The following is a 10,326-nucleotide window of genomic DNA, read 5'->3' as shown; positions in this document are numbered from 1 at the left end:
GGCTCTTTGCTGGCCCACGGAGCGGGGGCACCGGGCCCTGACACCATCCACGCAGAGGCGGCTCCGCACTGTCAGGGACGCGGATGGGCTGAACACAACACACAAAAGCAAAGCGGCCCTTCGCGGATGGTTGAGAAGAGGGAGACCAGCGACGTCGGAAAACCGACGGTGTCGCGTGGACTTGAGAGCGCACGCCCATTCTCGGGCCCCTTCGCCCTTTTCCCTCCTCCTCGCTCCCATCACCTCCGAGATCCTCTTCCGCGTTTCACAATCGTGCGCACAGACACACACACGCACACAGTGTGAGGTGCACACACCGTGGCACCGCATCCTCTTCTAATGTCGAAGCGTAGCCGGTGCCGACTCCCATCCACTGCGAGTATGCTTGTCCTCAGCACTCCTCGTGGGGTGTGTAGGCCCGTCGTTGCGTATTGCGTAAAACAGCCCCGCACTCCCAGGCACCATCACAGAAGGCCGCAGAGGGACGCACACGCCGCCAGACACCTACACGCACAAGAGTCAAAGGAGCTCACGTCACGGCTCGATGCGCACTAGCAGAGCACGCGTGCAGAGCGCCGCCTCAACGCTGCTGCCGCAGCGCGCTCTCCGTCACCTCCTTCCAAGCCGCACGCACCGCCTCCAACTGCGTGGTGGCGTGAGGGAAGCGCGTGCGGGCCGCCGTGTTGCCGAGAAGAATCAGCCGCGTCGGCGTCTCGATACGAAAGAAGGGACTTTGCAGGAGGTGCTGGTGGCCGTCCACGTAGGCCGACTCCGCCGCCGCGCAGAGGACGTGGCCAAGGCAGTACGGTGACTCGCGCAGCGTGCGTTCGGTGCTCGGTGGCACCGAAGCAGTGGCAGCAGTGCTGCCACGCAACCGGTCGCTGCTGAGGCGCTTCGCAGCGGCCGCTTGCGTTGGCAGCCGCGTGCTTGCCACCGCTGCCGCCGCCTTCTCCGCGTCCGTCAAGTCGTGACTGGGCAGCACAATGAGGAACAGAAGGCTCTGCGTCGACTCCTGCGCACGCGTCAGACACGACAGCAGATGCGTCCCCATGTGCCGAAGAAGAGTCGTGTCGAAGGGCGGGTTGACTTCGATATGGCACCCTGGCGGCGGTACAGCGCAGTCGGTTGGTATGGGCGCCCGCTGAGCGTGACAGTCGCCGCTGGCACCGCCGAACTGAAGGTCAAAGAAGGACCCCATGCTTCCAAAGTGCCTGTCTGTGTCGGGGAACAGAGAGCCAAACTGAGGCAGCTGCGCGTTCAGCGGTGATGCGAACGCCTCGGCGCTGATCTCGAAGGCAGCGGCAAGGTGCTCCATCACCGGGGGCGGCACAGCAGCCTGTGGGCCTTGGTTGTACCCATGCTCCCCGAAGAGCGTACGATACCGAAGGAGAAGGGTAAAAAGCCGCCCAAGAAAGATGCGCTCTTCGGTTGTAGTTGTGGTCGTGGTCAGAGTGGTGCTGGCTATGGCGGTAGCCGCGGGAACACCAGTTGGTGGATCGTCATCGGCCAGCAACAGAGGAGGCGAAGAGGCGCTTGAGTGGTCGATCCGTCCAGCAGACAGGGATGGGCAAGGGACCCTTTCACCGGCAAGCGGCATCGTCGACGGTGAGCATGCGCCCCCTCGATGAAGCACCACAGTGCTCCAGCTAGAGTCGCATGACGCTTCACTGTGAACGCCAGTGGTTCCTGATGCGGTTAGGCCAGAAACCGCTTGCGGCCTGCCTGTAAGGCGCCTCAAGAGCGACGTCGCGAGCCACGAAGACAGTGAAGCCGGCAGAGATGCGCGCATCTGCGCCCCTTCGGGGCTTGTCACCCTCACCTCACTGCTTTCGTCGCTGGCGCTCCGCTCTGCCTGCTGCAGCTCCAGCGACGCGGAACGCGTGATATCGTAAAGAGCAGCCAGTTTCCAAGCAGAGCGGAGCAGCACCTCCACTGTTGGCGACCGCGTCGCCTTGGTTATGGCAGCATTGTGGCTGGATCGCACTGCCTCCTCGCCTTCCACCGCGTCCTCTCTTCTCCGCTTGGTGTAGGCAGCACTGGAGGTTTCCGTGTCTTGCAGACGGGGTCGTGCCGCAGCTGACGAGGTGGGTGTCGCCGCACGTCCGCTTGCGTCCCAGTCGCTTCCTAGCGCGTCACTGGTACTGTCCGCCGAATCCTCAAGTGTCAGCGCGCGAAGCTGCACAGATCCTCGAGCATGGTCCACGCGCACCTGCAGCGACACCGCAGGTGCGCCAAGCCCCGAGCACTTCGCAGAGGTGACAGCGGTGCCTGCTTGGACACACGTGGCGACTGCTCTCGAGGGTACGCGGCGTAGCACAGATGAGCGATTGGCAGCGTTGATTGCTCGATGAATGCGGCTCGCTAACTCCAGACGCCGCTGCCGTGCACACAAGGCAAGCTGTAGGGCCAGCGCCGCTGCGGCCTCGGGTGGGTCGGGCGTACCGATTCCTGTGCCGGGGCGCATACCGCTACAGTCACTGCTGCTGTCGGAGGCGGCGGTACCGCACAAGATGCGACCGTCTGCGAGCTTGTGTTGCTGCTGCTGGAGTGCGCGCAGGAAGAAGACATAGACGCTGGTGTTGACGCCGCGTTCGCTGTAGAGCTCGTCACAGGGTAGAAGCGGGTCCACATAAAGCGCCACAGGAGGGTGCAGCAGCAGCGCATCGCGGTCGACGCGCTCACAGGTGATGCTGTTGTTTTCGGTGTCGGCAACGGCAGAAATTGCAGCGTCTGTGCTAGCCGCTACTCCTATCTCCCTCCTATCACGCTCTTCCTCCGCCGTGAGCGGCACGACGTCCACCCAGTATGCCCCGCGCGCCATAGCCGCCGTTGAACGCACACGGAAACGCTCTTGACGACGCAGCACGTGCTCCGCCTCCGACGGGGATGCAGACGTGCGACTCAGATACGAGGACGATGGTGGCGCGGCATCACCTCTCTCTGTCATCATCTGCGCCGGCGAATACAGCGATGCCGCCGGACCTGCTGGGGAGACAGTCTGATCACCGCCAGGAGCGGAGGCAGCCGCCCCTCTAACCACTGCCTCCGCTCCCATTGCCTGCTTCACGACGGTGGCCCCGACATCGAGTGGAGTGACAAGGCGCCGGCAATCCCATTCCGCGAAGTTGTGAAAAGTGTGCTGATCCACCTCGCCGAGGCTCTGCATGGCCCACCGGGGCGGCATCTCAAAAAACTCGTGGTGAGTCACGAGAGGCGGAGAGGAGCGACGGGGATTCGACGCCACCGGCGTCGCGGAAAGAGAAGGCGACGACGGTGTGGGGTCGTGCCGGTGTCCGTTGGTGCCGGGCCCGGTTTCCTCGAGCAGTCCGCACAGTCGGCGCAGGTCCCTCTGCGTAAGTGCCGTGAAGGCGGCGTGACGCCAGCACTCTGCGGCCACGGCAGTCGCTACAGAAGCTTCGTCGTCCCGCGACTGCCACTGCGTCGACACAGAGGAAGAGCCCCCCGCCGTGCTCGGCTCCATGAACCCTGCCGTGTCAGAAATGGGTGGAATAAAACGAAGATAATACTCGGTGCGAGAGCACCGGCGCAGCGTATAGTGCAACGGACATGTCAAGCGAGGTGGAGAGGAGGGCGACTTGGCGGCAATACCGGATGTAGCGGTACCGTATCCCTCAGAGTCCACAAGGTGACCGTCATGCACGCCATCAGAGAGCGGCGACGGTAGCGGATGGGCGTAACGATGAGCGAGTGCCTGCTGCATGATGAGCGCCACTCGATCCCGCTCAAACACCTCCGCCACGCCATCGCGCGTGGTTCGCACATTCATGTGGAATGGCGAGGGGACGTGGGGGCGTGTATGTGGCGGCTACCAAGTTCTTCGCCGGTGTGAGGCGGCACGAATGGCAGCAGATGAGTATATGTCCGAAGAGAGAGAGGGCAGAGCGGAGCAAAAACAATGATGATGATTCGAGGAAGACGCAGCCACTATGCTACAGAGACCAGGAGGGGGACAGGTTGAGTGCGACAGGAGGGTAGGATCTCCATCGAATAGAGGATCGATCATCATGAGTCTGCCTCGCGCTGCCGCCACTCATCCTGCTACACCTTCCACCACCCCCCACACACACACACATGCACACGACTCTCCTTCGCACAGTCCAAACATTCCCCCATTTCAGATCTGCCTGGGGCCGAAGTACCGTAACTCACCAAAAAAGGGGGGTTCGAAGGAGCAGAAGACTTAGTCGCGTCTTCCGCCTCTTTGCCCCCTTCGCTGCCCATTCATCAAGCCACGCGCGTCGGCTCAGATGCCATGGCAGGCTGCTGTGGGAACATATACTTGCGCGCATGCACACCGTCTCGCATCACCTCCCACGCAAACGATAAAGAAAAAGTGCATCCACGTGCACCTTTTACGTTTGCCTCCATTTCTGGGCGCTTCGGGCTGGTATTGTCGAGGGCGACGCGCACTCGATCTGCCGGGTGTGCTTCCCTCCATGTTTCCATGCCTAGTTGCGTGTTTGTGTGCGTGTCGCTTCGATGGACGTCATCGTCGCCCACTCGTCACGCAAACAAAGAAAACATGGCTCATGTGCTGCTCATCTCCCCGTGTCGCGGCCTACTGCTGTCGTCGTCTGTCCTCATTGCAGGGAAGGACACAAGAGTGACGCGCGGCAGCGCGAAAGAGAGCGAGGAGGTCAGAGGGCAGAAGAAGAGAGGAAGGCAAAGGGGAGAGGGAGGGAGGGAGTGGGGGCAATACAAAATGAACGAAAACAAAACGTATATATATATATATATGTATCGGTATAAATGTATGCATCAATGACGGTGTCAATGTGCTTCTGTATATATATATATATATAGATGTCTTGTACGTGCCCACTGTACGCAGTGCGCATTACACACACACACATGTACATCACCATCACCGCCTCCACAAGGACGAGTGCACGCGCACAAGCGGAACACCAACTGACAAGACAAAGCAATACTACGAACCACAGAAAAGGCACACCGGTGGAGAAGGACAGAGATCCAGTGAACGATGAGGACCCCTGTCCCTTACTCCTTCCCCCCCCCTCCCTCGTGAAAAGAGTAAGGGACAGGGGCCGGAATGCTCGGAAAAAGAGGAGACAAGGGAAGTCGATGAAGCGGAGAGGCAGGGAAAGGGAGGGAGGGGGTATGTGCGAGCGAAACAAGCTTGAACTATGAAGAGGGCAGAGGAGGAAGTGGTAGCCGGGAGGTAGGAGGCGCTGGCGAAAATGGAGTACACGCGCACGCACACGCCGTGAGAAGAGCGGAAGAGGTGGCAAGAAGAGAGTTGGCGGAATAGAAAAACGTGAGGTTGGGGTCAGCGACTGCAGCACAGGCACATAGCGCACAGAGACGAGAAGAACACAGAAGAGAGAAGGCGGAGAAGGGAAGGGGGTGTGCCGCATGAGGAACAACGTTTCGCGCCAGCCTTCCCGTCAGGCTTACTCTCCCGCTCTTGGCGCCGGTGTGTCTCCATCTACCTATCCCACTATTCCCTCAGACACGCATGCAACACACATACGCCATCAATGCAGATAGCAGAGTCACCCGATGCACAAGAGGGCGACATGCATCAGAAGGTAAGAGAACTGCAGAGCTTAGGAAGAAGGCAACTCCACAGCCACCGCCCTCCCTCTTCCCCCGCCCCTCCGCCTCTCTCCTCATGTTTGTCGAGCATCTCGTCGGGTGCTTTCCACGTGGGTGCGCCCGCTGTTTGAGGCGCGCGCAGATAGGACAACCGGAGACTTGCCTACAGGCGGCAATACCTCTCCTCCGACTGTGCCCGTGCCGGCACGGGCACTCGAGCTCGTTGGAGGTCCACGAGCTGAAACGGCGGTAGTGCTGACACCGGGTTGCTTCACTTCGCCGTTGCTGAGACGTCGGCGATAGCCGCCACCCGTGTTGCTGCTGACGGGGGTGCTGCCGCTAGTTCCGTCCACCGGTGGTGATGTACGGTCCTCAGCTCCGTTTGCGGCACCAATTCCATTGCTGTGCGGCGGGTGCGATCTCCCGTGCTCGGCGGTGCCGAGGCTGCCATCGGAACGACTAGCGGGGGCAATCCCAGAAGCCCGTAGGCTCGCACGGCCGCGGAGGCGGCTGGTGCTGAACTCAGCGTCAGGAGTGGCCCTAACACGGTCCGCGCCGTTCCAGCTCGCCTGCAGGGACGGGGACTGCCTCTGCGGGGACTGCTGCCACGGCTGCTGGCTGAACCGCCGCTGCTGTGACGATGACTCGGGCTGCGTCTGGGACGGCAAGTCACCGTGGCTCGCCACGGTGCTGGACACTGTGCTCTGCCGCCGCTGCTTGTTATCTTCCATGCGGTCCTGACGCTCCTGCCGTAGTCGTTGCTTCTCACGCTCCTGCTCGTACCTCTTGCAGAAGTTGGACAGAACCCGCAGCACCTCATTCAGCGAAAAGGTCTCTTTCTTCTCGCACAGGAACTCCTGCAGGCGCTCCGCCTTGCCGTTGATCGACTCCGCCAGCTTCTCGACGCGCTCCAGCTCCGGTAACGAGCGGTAGATGAACTTGCCGAGCACGTTCGTCCAGCGCACATCGTTCTTTAGCTGCTCAATCAGATGCTTGCACTTCTGCAGGCGGCCCCGCAGCTTCTTGAGCTCCTGTTCAATGCTGGCAACGTCAATGTCACGACCCTCGTCGACGGCCGGCATCAGCTCGCTCGAAATCGCCTGCAGGTGCGGGTTCACTGTGTCCAATATTTCAGCCACGTACTGCAGTAAGGTCCCTTTGCCGTCTGTTGTCTTAAAGTCCATGATTTGCGGCAGCTGCGTGATGGGGAACCCCTTCGCACCCTGGAAGCGGCTGCCAGCGTTCAGGAAATTGCTCACCTCGAGAAGGAAGTACAGCAGGTCCGGCAGCGACGGAGAGGCGAAGGTGGCGTCAATCGCCTTATCCGCCTTGCTCAGCTTCTGCTCCAGGTACTCGAGCCGCCCATGCAGCTCGTACCGCAGACTCCAAGCGTGGATGCGCTCGGCGTAGTGGTCGATGCGCTGGGTCATGAGGAAGAAGCGGACGGCTTGCGGCAGCTGCTGCTCCTCTGCACGTTTCCAGGGGCCGCCGTGCTCTTTCTGTGCCCGCGCAATGGCCTCGAAGTCGTCCGAAGTGGGAATGATCTTGAGAAGGCCGGAGATGCGCTCCTCGCCGAGCGTCAGGGTGTCGAATGTGCGCACACTCGCCTCGATCTGCTGAATGGGCAGCCGAATAAACTTCAGCACAATGCCGACGTTTCGGTCACGGTTCACGTCGAGAATGCGCTGCACGCGCGACGTCGCCTCGTCCTCCTCTATCACGTGCTTTGGCGCCGCCTTCGGGAAGAGGGCAAGCAGCTTATCACGCGCCCCGGCTGTCAGCTCGATTGGTCGCGCAGCCTTGAAGATGGCGTCATCGGAGTCGCCGACGGCGCCGTTGATTGGCACGTTGCGCGTTGTGCTGCTGTTTAGCATCGGGGCTGCTGCGCCGCTCGCGCCCTTTCCTGGTGGCGGCGGTGGCCCGTTACCCATCCGTGGCGGTGGCGGCGGTGGCGGCGGTGGTGGCGGCGGTGGCGGCGGCGGCGGCGGCGGTTGCTTGGGCCCGCCTGTCGGGGGAGGGAGGCCAGGTGGATGTGGTGGAGGCAAACCCGCAGGAGGGCTCGAAACGCCACTACCGCCGGGTGGGGGGGGTGGCGGCGGCAGCGGCGCAGAGCTAGCGGAGCCACCTGCTTTGTACCCTGGCGGTGGCGGGGGTGGAGGCAAGCCGGGAGGAGGAGCAGGGCCCACCGCAGTCGGCGCCGTGGCAGAGCTCGCGGGTGGTGGTGGCGGTGGCGGCGCCGTCGGCGTTGGCGACGAGACGCTGCTGGCGGACATGGGTGTGCCGTTGTTATCAGCGCTGCCGGCCGGCCAAAATGGCCGAAGAGAAGTCGTGTCTACAAGCTCCGAGGACAGCTGGCGTTGTCGCTGCTGCTGCTCCTTGTCCTGATGGCTCTCGGTGTTCTTGCCAAGCTGACTAAGGACAGTGTTGAGCAGGCTCTCCGTATGCGGCGAGTGGAACGGTTGGCCAGTAAGCTGCTGCGACGCGATGAGAGCGGACCCAGGCGCTACGGATGCAAAGTACGTGCCGCTACTGCCTGCTGCACCGCCGCCTGCGCTGGTCCACACGTGGTCTGCCCTCCCTGCCTCCGCAGCGGGGCCTGAGCCGCGATAGTCATTCAGGTTCACCGCCGCAACGCTCGAGCGGCGAGGGGCGATCACCTTCGCAGAGTGTGGCGATGGTGGCGAGCGTCTACTAGAGTGCCCGCTGACACTGCTGTCGGCGGCGGAAGTGCTGGTAGAGTCGTTGAGGGCGGCGGCCGAGCTGCCGGCTTCGGCAGCGCCGCCGCCGGTTCGCACTACATGCAGCGACGGCAGATCAAGGCGGCTTGTGAGGCGCGTCGACACATTCTTCGCCTCTCGCGACAGGGATGGTCGACGCGACCGCTTTGCAGGCAGTGCTGCGCGTTGCATCGTGTCGGCGACGGCTGCCGTAGACGGCAACTCGTGTGAGGAGGCCCGCATAACGTTCAGGCGAGTCGCGTTCGATGGATGACGTGTCCCACTCGTACCGCGGTCGGAGAAGGGCGGCGTCGTCATCGACATCGCCGGGGAGAGCGGTCGTTGGTGCGGACGACGCAAGTCGGGCGCCTTATCCGATCCACGCGATGCGCCCGTGTCTGGCGTCAACAACGATGGCGCAGTTTTTGTAAAGGCAAAAGCGTTCAAGGTGGATGCGGTTGGGGTCGAATCTCCGCTCTGGGGCACGGGCTGCTGCCGACTCGCGCTATCGGCGCCCTCAGCTGCGGTGCAGCCACCGCCGCCGCCGCCGCCGCTGCTGCGGTACACCTGAAGATCCTGCAGCGACAGACTCGTCTTCACGACGTCCTCGCCGGTGGCGACGTCGATGACCTCTGCCGCGCTGTTGCTGATGCCGACGGCGCCGTTGAGCTTGCGGTATACAGCCTCGATCTCCTTGCGGTGGTCCGGCCGCGGCCGTGACCCACGTGTCGCAGCGGCGCGAGCAAAAATGTTGCTTATGGCGTCCCTGCTGTTCTTTGACGCTGTGTGATCCTCTCGCAAGAAGACGCGTGCGTTCTCCATGTTGCCGTCTGTCAGCTGCAACGCCGTGCGGATCTCATCCGTAGTGCGGTCCGGGAACTCGGCCTGCAACTGGCGCGTCTCACCATTGGGGCTTTGACCTAGACGCTGCAACAGCAGCGGCAGCTCCTCAGCCTCTGTGGCTGTGAGCACCTGCTGGCGAGACGCTGTGACATCGTTCGGCAGCGAGATGGACCTCTGGCCAGATTTCTGTGCGAGGATGGCGGCCGCCTCCTGTGCGTCGCCGTTGGTGACGTTCAGCGTCCGCACCACCTCGCCCTCCCACTCCCGCGGCAGCTCGAGGAAGAGAAGTAGTCGGCGTACTGTCTCTTGTGTTCCGAAGTGCAGCACGTCGATGTTCGCCGGCGAGGCAAGCTGCACATCCATTTCGCTCTGGAGAATTGCCAGCATGAGGTCGGTGTCACCTTGAGCGGCAATCATAATATCGCGCACGTGCTCTACAGTGACGCCATGCGCCTCTGCTACGGACTGCAGATAGTCCTTCGACACCTCCACCGTGTTCGGCCGTGAGAAGCGGCGAAGAGATGCATGTGTGCCACTCGCCGACAGCGAGCCGCGCCGGCGACACTCACTCACGGAGGGGCGGCGGAGTTGCTGCAACGACGTGGAGGGGGAGGCTCCCGGCTGCGGCAGAGTCGCGCCGTCAATGCGTACGGTGCTACGCCGCCGGGGATGCTCCGGCGAGCGCACGCGAGCGGGGGCGTTTGGCGAAGCAGTGGGTCCCCCAGTGTCGACTGTCACGCTGTCACTATCCATCACATCAGGAACGGTGAAGTTGCGCTCCGGAGTAACATCCTCTCCGGCCTGCGCGAACTCGACATACGTGCACGACCGCCTCACTGGGGGCGGGCGGCGGAAGGACATGGTTGCGCGTACCTGCGTTACTCCAAAGTGGCTTTCACTTGTTTCAGTTGCGTTGCCTCGCCAGCCGCATACGGATTCCGCCGTGGTTATTCGCTTCTCTTTGGGGGGTTGTTGTTGTTTTTTTTTTTGTTCTGTGTCTGCAACAGGCGCCTGGAAGCGTGCACCACGTCGTAGCTTGCTTTGAGCTACTCAGGGCCCTGACTGTCTGTGAGAGTGACCAAAATGTTTTGGACAGTCACACACGCACACACACACACACGTAGCGGTTTGGTCTGAAGAATAAAGGAGATGAGAGGATACAATGCTGGGGATGATGAGGGAGGGA

General features: G+C 62.1%; 2 protein-coding genes across 2 annotated transcripts; both read right to left on the bottom strand.

Annotated features, from left to right (window-relative positions):
* Positions 1 to 580: 580 nt before the first annotated feature.
* LMJF_17_0940 (conserved hypothetical protein) lies at positions 581 to 3,787 on the bottom strand (the record flags this gene model as incomplete). Its single annotated transcript, XM_001682300.1, has 1 exon — positions 581 to 3,787. The coding sequence occupies one exon, from the start codon at positions 3,785 to 3,787 to the stop codon at positions 581 to 583; it is 3,207 nt and encodes a 1,068-aa protein (XP_001682352.1).
* Positions 3,788 to 5,654: 1,867 nt separating this feature from the next.
* Positions 5,655 to 9,557, bottom strand: LMJF_17_0930 (putative formin; the record flags this gene model as incomplete). The annotated part of the gene is made up of 1 exon (XM_001682299.1): positions 5,655 to 9,557. The coding sequence occupies one exon, from the start codon at positions 9,555 to 9,557 to the stop codon at positions 5,655 to 5,657; it is 3,903 nt and encodes a 1,300-aa protein (XP_001682351.1).
* Between the last annotated feature and the right edge of the window lie 769 nt (positions 9,558 to 10,326).

This window comes from Leishmania major, chromosome 17 (genome assembly GCF_000002725.2).
Source record: "Leishmania major strain Friedlin complete genome, chromosome 17".
Lineage (NCBI taxonomy): Eukaryota > Euglenozoa > Kinetoplastea > Trypanosomatida > Trypanosomatidae > Leishmania > Leishmania major.
The sequence above is the reverse complement of the archived record's forward strand: the minus strand, read 5'-3'. Positions and strand labels throughout refer to the sequence as shown.